General features: G+C 44.4%; 3 protein-coding genes across 5 annotated transcripts in view; 1 reads left to right on the top strand and 2 right to left on the bottom strand.

Annotated features, from left to right (window-relative positions):
- slc49a4 (solute carrier family 49 member 4) overlaps window positions 1–4798 on the bottom strand; it is a 15180-nt gene extending 10382 nt beyond the window's left edge. The window contains exons 1-3 of the mRNA XM_019875462.1: window positions 4381–4798; window positions 961–1054; window positions 9–165 (exon numbers count right to left, since the gene is read on the bottom strand). Of these exons, the coding sequence (XP_019731021.1) occupies window positions 9–165; window positions 961–1054; window positions 4381–4678 (549 nt within the window). The 5' untranslated portion in view covers window positions 4679–4798. The remainder of the gene's footprint in view (window positions 1–8; window positions 166–960; window positions 1055–4380) is intronic.
- Window positions 4799–4952: 154 nt separating this feature from the next.
- hspbap1 (hspb associated protein 1) lies at window positions 4953–8988 on the top strand. 3 transcript variants are annotated; one of them, XM_019875516.1, is made up of 8 exons: window positions 4953–5038; window positions 5604–5805; window positions 5918–6102; window positions 6820–6956; window positions 7583–7754; window positions 8157–8240; window positions 8314–8418; window positions 8574–8988. In XM_019875516.1, exons 2-8 carry the CDS (start codon window positions 5607–5609, stop codon window positions 8922–8924), a joined length of 1233 nt encoding a protein of 410 aa, XP_019731075.1. In that variant the 5' UTR covers window positions 4953–5038; window positions 5604–5606; the 3' UTR covers window positions 8925–8988. The 3 variants fall into 3 exon arrangements, with proteins under 3 accessions (XP_019731075.1, XP_019731085.1, XP_019731091.1); XM_019875526.1 differs by lacking the exon at window positions 4953–5038 and adding an exon at window positions 5065–5126; XM_019875532.1 differs by lacking the exon at window positions 4953–5038 and adding an exon at window positions 5139–5349.
- A 1485-nt stretch (window positions 8989–10473) lies between these two features.
- Window positions 10474–18690, bottom strand: slc15a2 (solute carrier family 15 member 2). Its single transcript, XM_019875564.1, has 21 exons — window positions 18650–18690; window positions 17739–17826; window positions 16962–17103; window positions 16776–16868; window positions 16559–16673; window positions 16299–16446; window positions 15492–15574; window positions 15293–15376; window positions 14888–14977; window positions 14763–14807; window positions 14552–14584; window positions 13801–13889; window positions 13628–13709; window positions 13335–13460; window positions 12966–13130; window positions 12373–12419; window positions 12183–12290; window positions 11899–11998; window positions 11565–11708; window positions 11382–11486; window positions 10474–10851 (listed from the first exon to the last, which is right to left on the bottom strand). Exons 1-21 carry the CDS (start codon window positions 18656–18658, stop codon window positions 10624–10626), a joined length of 2124 nt encoding a protein of 707 aa, XP_019731123.1. The 5' UTR covers window positions 18659–18690; the 3' UTR covers window positions 10474–10623.
- Window positions 18691–18991: the final 301 nt, after the last annotated feature.

Here is an 18991-nt window from a genome sequence, read left to right as displayed (position 1 = left end):
CCCGCCACAAAAGCGGCCGCCCCGCCCAGGTAGGAGAAGAGCGAGGCCACGGCGGTGGCGGTGGCCCTCTGGTCCGGGGCGAACCACGTGGTGGACAGGAAGGGGCCGGCGCTCATGATGGTGGGACCGGCTAAACCGTTGAGGAGCTGACCCCCGTGGATTAACCTGCAGCACCAAGCAAAACTTCAAAATGAGGCCTAATGTACCTTTTGTGAACACATACAGCGTTTTAATATACGTCGAGTACGGCGAGGGTAGTTTGATCCTTGGTGGAGCAAATGACATTGACGTTATTACTTTGGATGGATGAGATGTCAAGCCAGGGCACCGGTGCGCCTAATGAAGTGACCCGTGGGTGCGTATGAAGTTATAATGTGTCGAGCGGGAATCTGTCTGCATCAAGGTCCGTTCTAGGCCACCAAACAAAAGAGGTTTCCGGTGGGAAGGCCACCGAGTAGCAACGGATGTTCACCTTGGCTTTTTGTCTCTGTTACAGTGACATCTAGTGGTGAAAGGGGGTATGGTTCGGGTTGACTTGACTTGTGGGTGAACAGTGTCACAGCAGCTCTTTGTTTTTTGCTCTTTGGACAGCATAAATACCAAAATCTTAAGTATCAGCTTCTCAGCTCTGCATTCTTCTAATCTACTCAATTATTGATGACAAATGCCACAGTACACGGCGGCAATCAATTGAGCTTCCGAGTAGGCGATGACCACAAGTGATTTGAAAGCATATCGATGAACACGGCAAAACCGAGAGCGCCGCCGTTAAATTCAGAGCCAGCTTGGCAGCAGCGGAAGGAAGTCTGTGAAGGCATCTCGCCAATGGCGTCACGGGACAACAAATCGAGGAGGAGGGAAGGAGGCAGGGAGGGAGGAGAAGATGAAGAAGATCAAGAAGAAGGAGGAGGAGGAGGACCAAGAGGAGGAGGAGAAGCAGAGGAAGAGGAGGCGTCTTACCAGCGTCGGAGAGCCGGGTCCGACAGCGGGATGCTGCGTAGCACCGCCCCCAGCAGCATTAAGAAGGCCGACAGCAGGAGGGACGACCGAAGACCTGCAGGATGCGAGACAAGATGTCAGCTAGAGGACAAGAATGCGCGGATCAACCTCCTTGTCTCGTCCCGCGTCTTTCTCTCTCTCAGGCCGACAGCAGGAGGGACGACCGAAGACCTGCAGAATGCCAGACAAGACGTCAGCTAGAGGACAAGAGTGCGCGGACCGACCTCCTTGTCTCGTCCGCGTCTTTCTCTGTCTTGTTCTGTCTCAGATCTCCGTTCGTATTAAGAACGATCGAAAGGGCTCGGTGGCCGCATTACTCACATGCATTACACTGACACCAAAAATCCTGTCAGCAATAACCGCAAACCACGCGAGTGCTGCCCAACTTCCTAATTTTGCGTCTTTCTTCGCTCAGATGTGGAAGTGATCTTTTCAGCACACATTTGGGGAAACTCTCATTTCCCTCGAAAAAGAAGTCTTGAGGAAAATTCATTTCATTTCCTTTTGGTAGAAATGTCTATTCCAACTTGACCCACAAAAAAGTCTCCAGAAGCCAGTTTTAATTCGCAACGTGAAATTTGTTAGACCTGTCAATCATGGGAAACCTTACACAAAAAAGTCTCAAGAAGCGATGCCATTTTGGTTTGAACAGAAGCGTCTATTTTGGCCATTTTAGGGGTCTTTCAAACGTTTGGACTTGTAATGAGTAGACCGACAAAAAAAGTCTCAAGAGGCCAGATCTGAAAAGACACAAAAAGTCGACCATTTTGTTTTCAAGTGGCCATTTGAGAGTCATTTGGGCCATTACCAGGGGTTCTTCATTTCTTTTTTTTTTTTCTTTCATTCAGCCCTTCAAAGCTGTTTCACATAACAACATGAAATTTGGCAGGCATGTTTATCGTGAGGAGACCCACAAAAAAGTCTTCGGAAGCCATGCATGAAAACACATAGGAAGTCTGCCATTTTGGTTTGAAGAGACAATTGTAAGGTCAGTTTGGCTATTTGCCAGGGCTTCTTTCATCCAAAAATCCCACTTTTTCTTTTTTGTCTGATTGCTAACAAATTCGAACCGCAAATACTCGACAAATGCATTTGGGGCAGAGCTTGGCAACAAATTTTGATGACCGCTGTGAGCCCAAGACTCAAAGACCAAGGTCAGAGCGACCTCAAAGGCAGACAGAATGCCTTTGCTTTTTTTGTTTTCTTGGCCAGTTGAATGGGAATGGCTCAAACAGACCCTCGAGAGTGAGTTGAACTGGACAAGCTTGAAAAGACCCTCCAGACATGAGTGCCACAAAGGAGTGCTCCTTAATAGCATTCCGACGACGCACTCGCATAGTGTGTTGGAAGGTCAACGTAGGACAGGGGGAGCAAGCATTAAAGTATATGTCGCTGAAACATGGGGATGAAACGCTTTGTGGCTTAAAAATAAATCGACATAACTATTTTTTTAAATGTTCTTTTATTTCATGTCTAATATTTCTGTTTCATTTTCAAAGATTTTTTACTCTAATACAGTAGGTCTGTATTTTTTGTTTCTGTTTGTATACAGGGATGAAACGCTTTGTGGCTTAAAAATAAATCGACAACGTTATTATTTAAATTTTCTTTTATTTCATGTCTCTCTAATATTACGATATTTTACTCTAATACTGTAGGTCTGTATTTTATCTGTTTGTATATTCCAAATGTATTATTCTCATAATATTTTTGTATTTTTCAACGTTTTTTTTATTTATTTACAAATGTTTTCTTCTATTTTGTCGAATATTTGTGTCTTTTTGAATCAAATGCTTTAGCAATTTATGTACATGTGTGCATTTTTCATTGAATAGTCAAACATGTTTCGATTGTTTTTTTGTACTATGATTGAACTACTTGTAAATATTTGTGTCTAATCTCTCTGTATTTATCATCTAGTTTGATGAGTTATTTTATATTTGTGTTATATACAAGTATATTCTCCCCCATTCCCCATCTAATTCTGTTTCGTTCCAATTCTACTTAAACATATATCCACACCATTCTTCTCAGAAACAGCATTGCATCAGAGTGACTCATTATGCGTGTGTGAGCTTGTATGTGTCGGCGTGCGTGTGTCACACGCAGCCAACAATTAACAACTGTCTGGAGTTGAACATGGGTCACAACACCACTAACCCAATTTAACACGCGGCCCGATGGCCAAGTCCACTCGCAGTAAAGTCGAGTGTCGACTATGCTGGATTTGACAAACTTGTCAGGTGGCTTCTCATTTGACTTGTGTGAACTGACTCCATGGTCACATGAAGACGAGTTACGTAAGTCTGCAAATCAGTCACTCGGGAGTCCGACCGACTCTGGATGACGTGCTGACGACTTGTCAGGTGGCTTCTCATTTGACTTGTGTGAACCGACTCCATGGTCACATGAAGACAAGTTACGTAAGTCTGGAAATCAGTCACTCGGGAGTCCGACTCTGGATGACGCGCTGACAAGTACAAAAATGTTTCACTACCTTTTAATATGGTCAAATCTTGTGACACGTGACGTGTCAATACATGATACTACTGACTAGTAATGGAAATGTAAGTCATTGGATTAAGTGATTAAAGATGATGTTACCCTAATTAAATACAGTACATTGGCATTAAATTCACAAGAATTACCTAATGGAACGTGTCGGTTCTTCAATAAGAAGGGAAAGTATTGTGATTGACTCGATACTGAAATCGTAATACTACACCCATGGTGTTGGTATTGTCATCAGTAAGGCGCTAGTTTAGCGCACAATAATGACATCGATATATTCAATACTATTCTCTAATTTACTTGTTATCATATGTACAACGAAATGAGTGGAATTGCGATGCTAAAATGGGTTCCCGAGAAAAACATCAAAATGTACCGTAAGAGACAGTATCGACGATACATTGTCTTTATCACTTGGTATCGAACCCTGATGGAAATGCGTGGTGCTGCGCTCTTGGAATTGTCACTAGCTCCGATACCAACCGCTTACTTTTTATCTTAGTTTTAAGAAATCGTGCGGCTATCACCTGTCACAGGCATAGAATTCTGTCAGATGTAGTTTGGTACTTTTGCGATAACAGTGTGTATTTTACTTGGTAACTTATGAAGGGGACATCCAGTACTGCCCCCAAACAAGTGCAACACCAAATTGAACGACTTTGAGACTACATTATTACAAGTATAGGTGTCGATAAGGGTCAGGGTCATGAAAATACCAGCCTTTGGTTTACTTACGAAGGAAATGGAATATGTGGTATCTACTTTGCTAATAAATACTCCCTTCCTCTGTAAATGCCGAACCAAATCAATACATCACATGACAATCAAGATCTAATGGCGTTCAGCGAAAGATTGACAGTCTGAGCTCACCTCTTTTATCCATCAGCCACATGAACAGCAGCCACGGGACGAAGCCCACCGGACCCCACAGAACCAGCACGGCGATGTCGGACTTGGTGAAGCCAAATGCGTGGGCGGCGGAGTTCTGGATGGGCCCCCAAAAGTTCCACACCACTCCCTGCATGAGGGCCAGCAGGGAGAATAGGCTGAGCACCAGCCATCTTCGGCCGTACACTCGGCTGCTGACTGGCAGCGGACCTCTCGCCGCTGCGTGGGGCGACGCAAGAAGCGGCTCCCTCTCAGCCTCGGTGCTCGAAGTGGCACCCATAGTGGATCACCGTGAGCTCGATTCCGATTCAATTCTGCCTTGTTTGTTCGTCTTTCGGCGGTAGAGAACGTCGAGTACCCTCCGTGACAGTCGCTAGCACAAACAAAAACAGACGATGGTTGCGGAACGTGATTGCGCATGCGCAGGCGATCTGGTTTCCGCTATGGAAGCTGTGGCTCTTGAGCTGCCATTTTAGCTCGCCTGTAAGGCTTTGAGTGCGGCGGTGTCGCTCCCTGGGCGGCGCCAAAATGGAGTAGTTTCACAGACACCGCGCTGACGGGTGAATTGAAACCGAAAACGTCACTGTCATGTGAGCTTTGTTTACTTCCGCCCACAGCTTCACTGCACGTGTTGAGAACGGTGTGTTCCCTATTTTATTCCAAGAGTTTGCTTTCCTCGAGCTGCTTAGCTATCTTACAGATACGGAGGTGATTTGGTGACTTTTAAAGTTAAGCATAAACTTGTTCTAGATGATTTTGACGCGATCGAGCATTTCATTAGTTAGACTGATAACTTGAACAACTGCGATTATTTCAATACCTTTTAGTTCAGGGGTCAATAATGTGGTGAGGACCTCCTGAATACCCCACGCACCTGTTCTCAAAAAAACTCATCCATGATGGGACATTGTGATTTCCTAGTAATGTTGTACAAATGATCATGATCAAAATGTAAGCGCTTGCAGAGATTTCTATAAATAGTTTTAGACTGACATTTTAGTGTTTTCCTACCTTGTAAAATCATTAACTTGATCAGTGTCTTCACATCCGACATACGTAATTGGGTCAAATTTCTTATTTCAGAAGTATATGTCAGACTGGTACCCTTTCGCATTAACCAGATGTAGCTTACACTTTCAAAAAAAGGTTGGTGACCCCTGCTCGAGTACATAGTTTGTGATTATTACTAAATCTGTATGTTGCAGGCCATGGACACCGGCGCCACCCACGTCCCACCCTTCAGTCCAGAAGAGGCCCAGAGGATTGTGGGTCAGCTTCAGCAGCCCGCCGTCTTCCTGAACATGACGCACGGCTGGCCCGTCCTCGGCTGGACCGCAGAGAACCTTCGCGAGCGCCTCGAGGACAGAACCATCCGATTCCGACTCGGCAGGAAGGAGGAGACGAACGGTAAGAAGAAAGATTGGATGGGCGGAACGAATAGTCATCGTGCATTCATGACACCTGCCACCTTGCACAATGGAAATAAACATGAATGGCTTTGGTGCGTTTGTTTGCTCAGTGCCTCAGTTTGAAACTCAGTGCGCCTATGTGGAAGCAAGCATGGGTCAGTTCCTCAGCTGGCTGAAAGATGAGGCGAGGGAGGATGTGGGCTCTTTCTATGACTACCCACGGTCTCAGTTCTGGGCCTACGCTGACTACAAGTACATCGCCAGGATGTTTGCACACCAGCCCGACATGTTTGAGGTATACAGTTATGTTATTCACTGAATTTTGGTTACCTATGCCAAGGCTGAAAGTGGTTGAAAGCCGCGGTTGTGACGGGGGGAGAGAATAAGGCCACAAAAACCTTCCCTCTTCTATATAGATGTGCAACAATAGTGAATTAAATACATTTGAAATGAATCCCTGAAGACCAAAACTCAGGAGAGTTTCACCATAATTATTATAAAGACATCATCTTGGCTGCTCTGACGGGCCTTCGCGGTTATGGGTGTGTGCAGGCAGACATAATGCAGGAACTCCTTGCACACGAAAAGACAAAGTCAAAACATATGAATCGCAATGAGAATGGGACGCAAAATATAAATACAGTTCAATATTTATATACAGTCTAGTCATTATTAAATAGCTCCAGGTGTCAACAGGATGTCTGCGAAATGACACCAAATAATCCTACTTTTTTTGGGGGGGGGTTTTCCAATTAAAACGCACAGCTTCTTCTTGCAGATAAAGACATTAAAGAGTGGTCGCACGGCAACATTTTATGGGGCAGATTAATTTTTATAGCGTCGGGCGAGTAAATGACATCATGTTGAAATGTGCCTTCGGGCGACATTGACCAGTCTGCCGTTTACTGAGAATTGCTACTGTGTGTCCTAATGGATTCATCGTCCATATGTGTGTGTGTGTGTGTGTGTGTGTGTGTGTGTGTGTGTGTGTGTGTGTGTGTGTGTGTGTCAGGATGTAAAGTGGGATGCGTTCGGGTTCGAGGGTCGTAACGGAAAAGAGAGCACGCTATGGATGGGCACGGAGGGCGCCAACACGCCGTGCCACCTGGACTCTTATGGCTGCAACCTGGTGCTGCAGGTACAAGGACGGTAAGACTGCATCACAAATATCTGACCCCCGCTTCAGTTGAGTGACTCTAAGCACATTCAAACAAATGCCGAAGCGTTTCTACCAACGTTCCGACTTGCACTAAGTATCGGCGCATGCCTGTTCTAGTCTTTGTGAACACTGATGGACAGGTTACTTTTAAAATGCTCCTTTTCTGAATGGAGGTTACAAACACTAAAGATCAAGGTTGCAAGATTATGGCCAAAATAACCATGGATATTATTTTCTTTTTTTTAATCAATATTGTAATCAGGATTATTATTCAGTTATTCATGTTAGAAAAAAACGTGTTTTTGAATATCACTACTTTTTTAACAAACAATACAGAATGAGTTCTGAGTGCAAAATGAAACTTTAAAATTAATGGTTTATCATTTTAAAAAAAAAAAGATAATTTCAAAAAATACACAAAAATGTCAAATTAACCAAAGACTAGCTGAATAAATATGCCAGTATCTCGTTATTTTGGCAGTTTAGGGGAGCCTTAACCATGTGTTCGCCCCCTAGTGGTTGGCTGACGAATGGTTGAGAAAGTGTTTGATTAAATATGCAAAAAAAAACACAGCCATACCGTTTGCTCACTTGTTTTCTTTGTGTCTGCGTACAGGAAGCGCTGGCACATGTTCCCTCCGGAAGACACGTCCAAACTGTACCCGAGCAGGATCCCGTACGAGGAGTCCAGCGTCTTCAGCCGCGTCAACATCCTGCGTCCGGACCTCGGCAGGTTTCCCGCTTTCCAGCACGCCGGCGCGCACGTCGTCACCCTGTTGCCCGGACAGGTCGCTCGACCTAAATATATAAATATACACGCCACATGCACACCCATCAAATGTACACATACGCTGTGTGACGTCTGTACTGTGTGTTTGTCCCTGCACACCAGAGTGAAGTTGTGACTGTGTCGTGTTTAGATTGCCCTTCTGTTAAAGCAGCCACCTTGTCAGGGTTAAAAAAAAAAAAAAAAAACTGGGTAGGGTCAAGTTGAGGCCCTGTCAATCAAGTGACTCGTCATCACCCCTCGTAACTCCCTCTGTGACAAAACGAGGCCACGAGTGGATGGGGATAGAAAATCAAAACCTGTCATCAGCAGACATATTGAGCCGCTGGTCCAATGCTGCCATCCTGTGGCTGAAAGAGGAAGTGTAGTCAATTCTATGATAAGCCGCATTTTATGTGGTCAGGTTCTCTTCGTGCCCAGACACTGGTGGCACTACGTGGAGTCCCTGGACGCCGTCACCATCAGCGTCAACTCCTGGATCGAGCTGGTGAGCCTAGCGAAATTGTAGCATGTGTTATTTGATCGATGATTGACTGGTCGGTGAATCGATTCCCGCGTAGGATGACGACCATGTGGCGCGCGTGGGCGAGGCCGTGACCAGGACGGTTGTGTGCGCCGTAAAGAGCGCACAAGGCGACGGCGAGTGCTGGCTCAACCCCACAGAGGTTCGTGTGCCAAGTGATCAATTCATCAAATTCAAACTGACGTCGCAACGTTGACCCACAAGAAAGGGCTCAAGAAGCCATCAAAGTTATACTAAATGAAAAAAAAACAAACGCAAACATTCGATTGGGGATCAACGACATCATCGTGTCCACAGGAGGGCGTGACATCCCATAATGACAACATGCGCTACATCAACTTGGCTTTGCGGGCCTGTGCTCAGCAAGAGAAGACCAAACCCACCTTGAGATCCAACAACCCCACAAAGCGCGATTCTGACGGACGCATTCGAAGCGACGTCCGCTTCGGGCCGTGTCTACTTCCTGTTCCCCGCCTTCCCCCACCTCTCCAAGATGGCGGAGACGACGACATGGGTCCCGATACGATTGAGGAGTCGCCCGTGGGCACCGATGACCTTCTGGAGTGTCTGTTGCATCCAGACGTGGTCGCCATGGTTACCCGGCTCCTGTTGGACAAGCAGAGGAGAACTCCCATCACTCCGAGATGAGACAATCTCTGAAGGGTTCGGACGAGCCGCTGTTACCTGTATGTCACTGGGGCGGCCGAAAAGTGAAAGATGGCTTGGAAGTCAATTACTCGCCGCCAATAATACAATCAGGAACGTGTTTGTCCCCCCCTGGGGTGGGGTGACATCCTTCATGGTAATCGCATTTCATGCATGTAAACATGTTTGCTGCCTAGCAAAATGACAAACACGGCAGACAGCTGTGATCATGGAGGCACGAGGCGTCGAGGGTTCAGTGAGCCCCAGCTTTGCTCTCCTTCTCTTGACTTTTTACAGTTGTTCAAATCACTCTGTCGCGATTGTTTCTTTAAAAAAAAAAAAAAAAATTGAAATAAAATGACCAGTTTTTTTTTTTCTCAAATAAGTCAAACATCTGAGAATGGAGTTGTATTTTTTCAAGGAAAAAAATGTGAAATCAAATTATCTCAAGAAAAAGCTTTTTTTTTTTCCATGATAAATTTAGATTTTTTTCCATAAGTTTTTTAATTTTTTTTTTTTAAGGAAAGTTACAATTATGTGGATAAAGTCACATTTTCAAGAGAACAAAAAACATTTTAAAAAATGTTCAACAAAAAGCCCCCAAATTGATCGACAAATGTGCATCGTCTGATTTGAAGGGGTAAATTGCTAATTGTTGACAATTGTATCGTTTCCCCGAAAACAAAATAGAAAGTGTTGACTCGAGTTGGAACGACCAAAGTGCGGGAGTCACCACAAAATATTTATTCCACAAAAACGCGAACAAGGCACGTGGACTCAAAGCTACCAAATTAATTCAAGTCCAAAGAACAAGATTCAAAATAATAAACAAAACATGAGGATTCAACTGACCGTGACATGACTTGAGAATGCAGTTACTGACAACAACAGCCGGCAAACGATCTATACCCACAAAGACAGAAAGAAACTGCAAACTCACAATGAGGAATATGTGGCACAGACACGAGCTGATTGGTCGACACGATGAACTGGCTTGACGAGAACAGGTGAGCACAAAAACCTAAAGAGTGAGACAGAAACATGAAACGCGAGAAAACGGAACATAGGTCGTGACAAGATTTTGTTGTGCTTTTTCGCAAACTTTATAAAGTGATGAGAATGGATTCAGATTTTTAAAACAGTTGAAAAGTTGTGATCATAAATTTATATTTCTCTGTGGAAAAAAAATAGTGATATACATTCATTTTTGCTCAATTAAAAAAAAATGTAAACCCATCAAAATTCTCTTTGTCCGAGAAAAAAAGTGGCAAACTGAATGGGAATTTTTGGAAGAAAAAAAAAAATCATAAATTCAAGTGGATGAAGTAAAACAATGATAAACTGTTCAAAACAATTGTAAACTGATGATTTTATTTTTTTTCTAGATAACCCCCCTCCACCCCATAAATTTGATAAACGGTCATATTTTTTCTGGAAAAAAAGTATGCAAAAATCTGAGATTTTTTTTTCTCAGATGAGAGCATTGTGCTACACACAAAACCTTGGAAAAAAATGACAAAAAAAAAAAATTCAGAGAAAAGAAGTACAGGCAACGTTAAAAATTTGAAATGTGCGTAAAATCTACAGTTAGCCTTTGATGCTAACAATTCACATCAAGGGAATAACGACATGAAAAAAATGATCGCATTTCATTGTTGGCGCTTCCTTTTCAGTTTTTCCCGAATACGGAAGGCGTTTGCGTTTAAAGTCTGGTGCTGGGCTCCAAGCCTCGCTTTTTCTTATCCAGCGTGTCGGCGCATCCGTTGTGGTCGTCGTCGTCGTCGCTGCTGCTGCGTTGGCCGCCGCTGTGATCGTTGGCGTCCATCTTGTCCAGGTGCTGAGCGTCCACGTACGTGTAGAAGTGAGCCATGACCGAGAACACGCCGCACACGGCCAGCAGCAGAACCGCAAACAGCACAAACTCTTTCCACTGCAGATTTTTTTTTTTGGGGGGGGGGAAAAAAAAAAAAGCATGACGTCCATCTATCTCGCTTTTCAATCTTCCTTCAAAATCAAAGTTCCCATATCCCATTTGAGATGGGCTCTCACCGTTTTTTTTTTTTTTTTTTTTTTGGTTGAAAATCTTAAATGTAAATGTAAATATAGTCAAGAGTATTTTGAGAATAAAGTCCTATTTAGGAAGCCGTTGTCATATTACATGACTGAAGTTACACTGAGCCAAAAGACGATTCACTTATTCGCAGTCCTCCAAAGAAAAGGCACAGCGTGCTTGCTTCATGCCATTTATTTTTTTGTTTGTTTTTGGTCACTCACCGTTTATGTTCACTTTACATTTACTATAAAACTGACACACATTAAAGGACAAACGCCAAAATGTGCCATCAAACCAGACCACCTCGTCAAAAAATATGTACACTAGCTTGCTACTAACATATAGCGCAAAAAGCCATAGATGTGCTAACGAAAATTGGCATAAATGTTCTTAAAAGTCAAGACTACCTGCTCAAGCCCTGCGCCCTCCGCTATGATCAAGACGATGACGTTCCCAAAGGCGACGGTGAGCAGCCACCCGGCCTGCAGGACCGACTTCATGTTGGCGGGGGCCTGCGGGGACAATCGTTCTCAGCTACTATTTGAGGACCGCTTGCTAGTCCGAGTGAAGACCTGGACGGGAAGCCAAACCTGCGAGTAGGAGAACTCCAGGCCCGTGATGGAGAACATGACTTCGCCTGCCGTGATGAGGACGTACTGAGGGATCTGCCAGGCCACGTGTACGTTGTTGGCATGGACGTCCTCCATCTTGTGTGTCGTAATTCTACCGGACTCCTGTGAAGCCGCAGAAAAGAAAAAAATTGAATATGCGGAGAGTGGGATGAGGGCGGCTTCCTGTCCAAGAGCGACACGCTGCCACCATCTTGTGTGTCGTAATTCTACCGGACTCCTGTGAAGCCGCAGAAAAGAAAAAATTGAATATCCGGAGAGTGAGAGTCCAAGAGCGACAAGCTGTCCGGCTGACCTCAAGGAGGACCACGGTGTAGGAGGCTCCAAAGTCCAGGAGTCCGAGGTCCAGGTCTGGGCAAGTCTTTGATTGTAAACTGCAGCTCACCTTATTATACCTGACACAACAGACAAGTTGGACAAAAAAATCTAGCATATCTGGATCAAATTTGGCAGGAGTTGGACAAAGTCTCGTGGACTCTAGACGCCCCACCAAATTTCCTTTTGCCAAGGGAAACTAGCTTTACGGGCTGCTGCAGTCATTTGTGTGTGAAACAGGAAGTGATGTCACAGTCCACTCACACTCCCCGCTGGAGGGTCTTGTTGGCAGAGACGCTGTAATTGGCGTCGGCGTGGAAGGTCTCGTCGCCCACGGTGACGGTGACCGCCTCCGACAGCGTGTTGACGAACCTGCGCGAAGCCACGCTCGCTAAGTCTCGCGCGGAGATGACAGGCCATGCGTCGTGCTACACGATCATGGTCACGTTTTTACCTGAGAAGAGGAGCTCCTTCGTCATTTTTCTCGATGTAGTCGTTCACCTGGATTACACACCACAAGATTTATTTTTTTTCAGGGGTAATATCAAAAATGTTGGTCAGACTGTGCTTGAAAAAATATTTTCAAATAGTGTAATATTCAGAGGTTTATTGAATTGACACATTTTTTTCTTTTTCAATATTGACTAATTCTGGAAGATCCATATTTACTTCCTCGGAAATTTTTCACAGAAATATGACTTAGAAATGTGGGATTACGACTTTTTGGAAAAGGGAATTCATTCTTGCAATACTGTGACTCATCTCAGATGATGACTTTTCCGAAAGAAAAAAAACCCAACAATATTCTCGATTCTCGCAATTTTACGTATTTTCTAAATACTACTGCCCATCCATCCATCCATCCATCCATTTTCAGAACCGCTTATCGTCACTGAGGGTCGCGGGCTTGCTCGAGCCTATCCCAGCTATCTTCGAGCAATAGGCAGGGGACACCCTGAACTGGTTGCCAGCCAATCGCAATTGCATGTTTGTTTTTTTGTTTTTTTTCTCCTGGTTGTCCAATTCTTGCGTTTCGCGTTCACTCACCAGTCTGCAGCGTATTCCGGCTCGGGAGGGGTGCAGGATGAGACTGTACGCCTCCTGCTGGCCAAAGGTGACATTGCAGCGAGAGGCGGTCCCTTCGTAGTCGACCTCCAAGCTCACGTTGGTGCTGGGCGCCCCTAGTGGCAGCTTCAGGTACTCACCAGGATCCTGACACAAACAGGCAGTGCTCTTCTCATTCATTCTATTTATTTTATTTTATTTAGATTTTTAATTACGCTAAGTCCTGTTTTATCCGCGTCAGAAACTTCCGTTATAGTGGTTCCTTTATTATTGATTTAGAATGACTTTTTAGGTCAAAAGCCGCAAATGTATGTGTTTTTTTTTTTTTTTTTGTCCCGCCCCCAAGGCTACCTGTAGGTACATGAGCGGCTCTGGAAAAGGCTGGCTTTCGGGGAAGTGGAGACGGACGTCCCCCGGTGCCAAGTTGAAGACCTGAAGCAGACACTGGCCCGCCGGCGCTGGTTTCACCACCGTTTTCTACAACACGCAGCATACCCACAGTCACTCGTACTGCCAGCTTCAACGGTATCAGCAACGGGACCGTTTCTTTTACCAATTTACAATTTTGATTTACTGATAAGATAACATCAACATTTTTCCATCCCCCGATTGGTAGGTCAAAGTAACCTTTGCCGTTAACGCACCACCACGTGGACCTCCACCAGGGTGGCGGCACCAAACGCCAACGCCGCAAAAATCATCCCGGTGGCCATTTTCCTCAGCGGACTGAGGGGAGCGGAAAAAAAAAAACAACAAAAAAACAAAACGTGATTGTTTTCTATTAGCATTAAAAAAAAAAGTCATGATAGGAACTCACGTGATGTTGATCCTGCAGAGGCTAACCAGCGGGTATATGAACAGGTCGAACACGGGCACGAACACCAGAATTAACAGCGCATTCAGTGTCTAGAAGGGAAGGAGACACACAAAACATTCAGTAGCACACCAAAGACTTTTGAAAAATTCAACCCTCAAACATAGTTTCAATTAGCAACATGAAATTTGGTAGGACTGTACATGATGAACAGACCCCGCAAAAAAAAAAAAAAAAACAATGCCCGAAAACACACAGGTCGTCTGCCATTTTGATCAAAGAGAAGATTTTAGGCTCATTGGGCTCAGTTGGAACGCCCAAGATTTTTTTTTTTTTTTTAATTCAACCCCCTTTCATGACACGTGAAATTTGGTCGAGAAGTGCACCCACAAAAAAATGTCAAGAAGTCATGTCCAAAGAAACACCGGAAGCCAAACAGTTTTGGTTTAAATTGGCCACTTTAGCGCATTTGTATTTTGTATTTTTCAAATTCAGCCTTCAAAGCCAGTTTTCGGTGAGCAACATCAATTTTAGTCGACATTGTTTTATCATGAGTAGACGCACCAAAGTCTCAACAAGTCAAAAATTGTCCAAAAAATGCAAAAAAAAAGAAGCCTGTCATTTTTGGTATAAGGTGGCCATTTTTGGGGAAAATTCAGCCAAAGCTAGTTTCACTTAGCCACATAAAATATGGTCGACATGTCGATCATGAGTAGGCAACTTTCTCCCCCAGGAGGCGCGAGTGAGTCCATACCTGCATTTGATCAGGTTTGATGGAGAAGGCACCCTGTCACGGAGCACAAAAGAAACCAATAAAGGATTAAACTTTAACTCGAAAAAAATCTATCAGGAAGATAATCAAGCCAAGAATTGAGAAGTGGGTGATCCATTTCGGTCGTAAAAAAAGTTATAACAGACAATGATGACATGGAATAGAACCATAAAAAAAAAAGCAACAAACGTACGAAGGACATGTTCATCCTGGTGGCCTGCAAGGTCCAACGTGAACCCTGGAATCAAACAACGCATTGTTAGCATTGTTCGCCTCCTTCGCACTACCTTGACTCAACAACAAGTCGGCTTCTGGGACCTGTTGATCGAAGAGAGCCCAGAACATGGGCAGAGGGATGTAAAGAAGCAGGACCCGCAGAACCATTTTGATCTCCGTGATCAGACGCTTCTGTTGACACAATTAAAAAAAAAAAAAAAAAACATGTCAAATGCTGAAAGATTTTTTTTCATTAAAATGTGTGTCTTAAGAGCAGGCGCGCTCATACTTCTGTCACTTCTTAAAAATATTCCGATGCATTTGTAATCAAAGGTAAATATGGGGCGACTCGTAGTCTGATGTCATCACTTAACATTGGCCACAGCCACAAGGGAGCATATCTGCAAGTCATCTACCATGTTGTGATTTTTTTTTTTTTAACAAGTGAATTGCCTTTTATCGCACAAGCAACTTCAGCAGTTAGCACTAATGAGCCAAACGTCATACCGAGTACTTGTCCTCGGCCCAGTCCAGCCAGTGCCTCCTCTTGGACTCATACTTGGACCTCCTCCAACGGTTCTTGATGGCAAACTGCAAGTGTAGTTTAAAAAAAACAAACAAAAAAAAAAAAAACGTGAAAATCAATCACATTCTTGACATGGAATGGGGAAAAAAAAATCATGGAACAAAGTGTTTGATGACTCACGCCGATGCAGTTGCAGACCTCCAACAAGATGTTGCCCTGTGGAGGATTTCGCCGGTAGAGGCTGCTACCCAAGATGAACACCACTGTGCCAAAAAAAAAAAACCACATACACACATAGAAAAAGTTAAAAGTTGAAGCCATAATTGTGTTGCTGCTCCCAGCTGAGTTTACCGTCAAACAAAACACAAAACAAAAGACAGTATTCGGTGTATTTAAAACGGTCAGTTTAGCATGATGCTAACGCATCATGAGAATGGCCACACATGGGCTAACGGATAGCACGTGGCGGTTCTAATCCTCTTAAGCAGCAAATATTTGAAAAGCGATGGAGCAAAGCAATGTTCACGGACATATAATTCTTATCCACTGCGAAGAACAATTCATATTACCGCAACTGACTGAGCTTTGACCGAAACATTTTAAGAAGACCAGAGGATAAAATGTGTGCGGCCTTTAGGACCTGCATGCTATGAACAGCCACCAGGGGGCCCCGGCGTTTATTTGGGAGTTTTCGCGCTCAAGGTTTTTCCATTTGTGAACTGGTTTCCAAGACTTTGTCCCAATGCACTCTTGCGTGTTTTTAAGCGACGCTCCCGTTGTGGCCTTTTTTGTTTTGACTGCGAGTGGCCATCCGTGCAGAAGGTTGGCGATGTGCTACCGAAACCGCTGACGATCATCCACTCAGCCGGGAGAATATCAAAAACGTCATTTTAAGTGTACATATATCTAAACATTTTTATGCTTTTATTTTACATGGACAAAAATGATATCATTGAGTAGAAATAGATTGATGGAGCGCTTACTTACCCAAGGCCACCATCATGAGAGCAGCGGGCACGCCAAAAGCCAAAGCGTAGCAGTCGCCGCCAAAACACTGCACGTCTCCTCTTGGCCTGATGGCAAAAAAAAAAATAATAATAATAATAAAAATGGACAAAAGTTGTTGTGTGATGTGCTGTAGGAGGTGCCCCAAAAATACAATTTAAAAGAATTGGATTTTACAATACCAGAATTATTATTAAAAAAATAATTCTATGTTTGTGATGACTAAGTGGCTCCTTCTGTACAATTTGTCCACTCACGTGCTTCTCCTGGAACTGGTCACCCCCAAATGCGGCCACGCAGGGCTTGATCCCGCCTGTTCCGAAGGCAATCAGAATCAGACCCACCATAGACAGAGCGCTACAACGCACATACACGCACATACACGCACACGCACGGACAGGGACTGTCAATCAATATCGATCGAGCGGCTCAGTCCGATTAAACTATGGGCACCCGTACATGTGCACGGTGTTGCTTCCCACCGTAGGAATGGCACCGACCGACTTGATCACATGACCCAACACGTAGACCACGGACAGGTAGATGATGGTCCTGCACGGGGAAAGTGCGAGTGTGTTCAGATTGCTTCCACTGGTGACAAAAGGTGCAATAAAGGGAAGTCGAAGTGTACACGTCGGGACTGACTTAAACTTGCCGAGCCAGGTGTCGGCAATGATGGCACCCAGGACGGGCGTGAAGTAGCACAGGCTGCTGAAGGCGTGATACACGGCCGTGGAAAGGTCATGGTCCCAGCCCAGGTACGTCAGAAAGTACAACGTCAACACCGCTGAACACCACAAACACACAAAGTGAGAGACTGTGGAGCGCAACGCAGTAAAAGCATGACTGTGCCTGGGCAATAACTGAGGAATAAGAACTGAGGAGCGTTTATGGTGACTAAGATTCACGTTAGACGGTGTTGTTTCATTCAGGGCCACTCCCTAATCACTAAAAACAACCCTTAGGGCACAGTCAATTTCCTGGACTGTCATGTGATTCGCGCTCACTTTCTTGAGTCACGACCAAGACGTGCTCCTTGCAAGCAGCGCACGACTCGCTACTCCGGCAAAGCAAAGTATGGCCTGTGGAATCTATGCAAAAAAAAAAAAAAAACTGACTAGGCAGTGCAGCAACAGTGGGGATTGCGGAGCAGCAAAGTGGAGACTGCGGAGCAGCAGCATGTGAAAACTGCAGCGAAAATTAAGACGGTGGAATAAAATGCAAGAAAAATGGAGACTGTGGAGTGGAGACCAATGGTGACTATGATGTGGCAAACTGGAGAATGTGCAGTACAAAGCAGCAACATTCGAAAGTGTGGATGGAACACAACAGCTGCAAAATGGAGACTGGGGAGCAGCCAAATGATGACCGGAGTTAAAATGGTGCACTTTTTTGTATTTTTTTTGCTTCTGTATGAGTTACCTCTCATGCCATAGTAGGAAAAACGCTCGCAGAACTCGTTGACGACAATGAAGCAGATGCTGGCCGGGTAGTTTGTACCACATAGTTTCTAAAAGACAGAAAATGATATCCAACATGATTCTTTAAAACTACATCCTAGTTTCAAAAATATATATATACAGTATGCATTTTGTATCCACTTAGGAGAGAGTCCTGGTTTGTGCATAACAATCATCTCCTCACGACGCGGTTGGTTCGTTTGAAACGGAAGTGAAGTGAGGCGAAGCTGCATGAATTGGGGGTTGGGGTGCACTCAGAGCACCCGCGTGTTGCGTCATCTCAGTGCCCAACGTAATTTCTGCGATGACACGTAAACGCCCCACCAGGAATGAGGCGAAAACTCAAATCCTGAGAGGTGGCATGTGAGACGTTCAATAATTGACGATTGAATGGGAATTTTCTCCAAAACGTGCGTCAACAAAGCACGGGCTTGTAAGTCAAATGTCCATGTGCTTTATTTTTGGAACATGATGCCTGTTTCACTTTGAAAATTTAAAAAAAAAATAAAAATACGACTTTATGTGGGAAGCCAAAACAACAAGGTTGAAATGTGCCGTGCGACGTGTTCGCGTACTCGACAGACGAGTGGGAATTTAGATCCAGGAGTGTATAAAGCAAAGCCAGTGACTTTTTTTTCCGTACGACTTGTAAGACAACAGCGGTTTCATCTGGAAAAGACAACATTATTGTCGCAACATGACCTAAGAATGCCCCTTGTTTCGTGGTGGAAAAAAGACTCATACATGTGACGTGGAGTTCCAGAACTGAACGAGCGAGTGGGAATTTTCAGTCACAAGAAGTAAAGCAAAGCCACCGAGTTGTATTTTTGTTCGTTTACCCCACAAAACACGTAAAAAAGTTCACAAAGTTACCTTGGTCATGTTGGCGGCGGCGTGCGTGCAGTCGGTGCAGAGTAGACGTTCAATAATTGACGATTGAATGGGAATTTTCTCCAAAACGTGCGTCAACAAAGCACGGGCTTGTAAGTCAAATGTCCATGTGCTTTATTTTTGGAACATGATGCCTGTTTCACTTTGAAAATTTAAAAAAAAAATAAAAATACGACTTTATGTGGGAAGCCAAAACAACAAGGTTGAAATGTGCCGTGCGACGTGTTCGCGTACTCGACAGACGAGTGGGAATTTAGATCCAGGAGTGTATAAAGCAAAGCCAGTGACTTTTTTTTCCGTACGACTTGTAAGACAACAGCGGTT

This window comes from Hippocampus comes, unplaced genomic scaffold, assembly GCF_001891065.2.
Source record: "Hippocampus comes isolate QL1 unplaced genomic scaffold, H_comes_QL1_v1.1 scaffold321, whole genome shotgun sequence".
NCBI classification, from domain to species: Eukaryota; Metazoa; Chordata; class Actinopteri; order Syngnathiformes; family Syngnathidae; genus Hippocampus; species Hippocampus comes.
This window is presented reverse-complemented; position numbering and strand designations above follow the sequence as displayed.

Excerpts from the sequence above, each read along its gene's own strand:
- hspbap1 (XM_019875516.1), top strand. The coding sequence starts at position 5,607 with ATGGACACCGGCGCCACCCACGTCCCACCCTTCAGTCCAGAAGAGGCC. Across the intron at positions 6,103-6,819 it reads ACCAGCCCGACATGTTTGAG|GATGTAAAGTGGGATGCGTT; the intron begins GTATACAGTTAT and ends TGTGTGTGTCAG. Across the intron at positions 8,241-8,313 it reads TCAACTCCTGGATCGAGCTG|GATGACGACCATGTGGCGCG; the intron begins GTGAGCCTAGCG and ends ATTCCCGCGTAG.
- slc15a2 (XM_019875564.1), bottom strand. Across the intron at positions 16,869-16,961 it reads ACCTGGCTCGGCAAGTTTAA|GACCATCATCTACCTGTCCG; the intron begins GTCAGTCCCGAC and ends TTCCCCGTGCAG. Across the intron at positions 13,131-13,334 it reads AGCCGCTCATGTACCTACAG|GATCCTGGTGAGTACCTGAA; the intron begins GTAGCCTTGGGG and ends TGTTTGTGTCAG.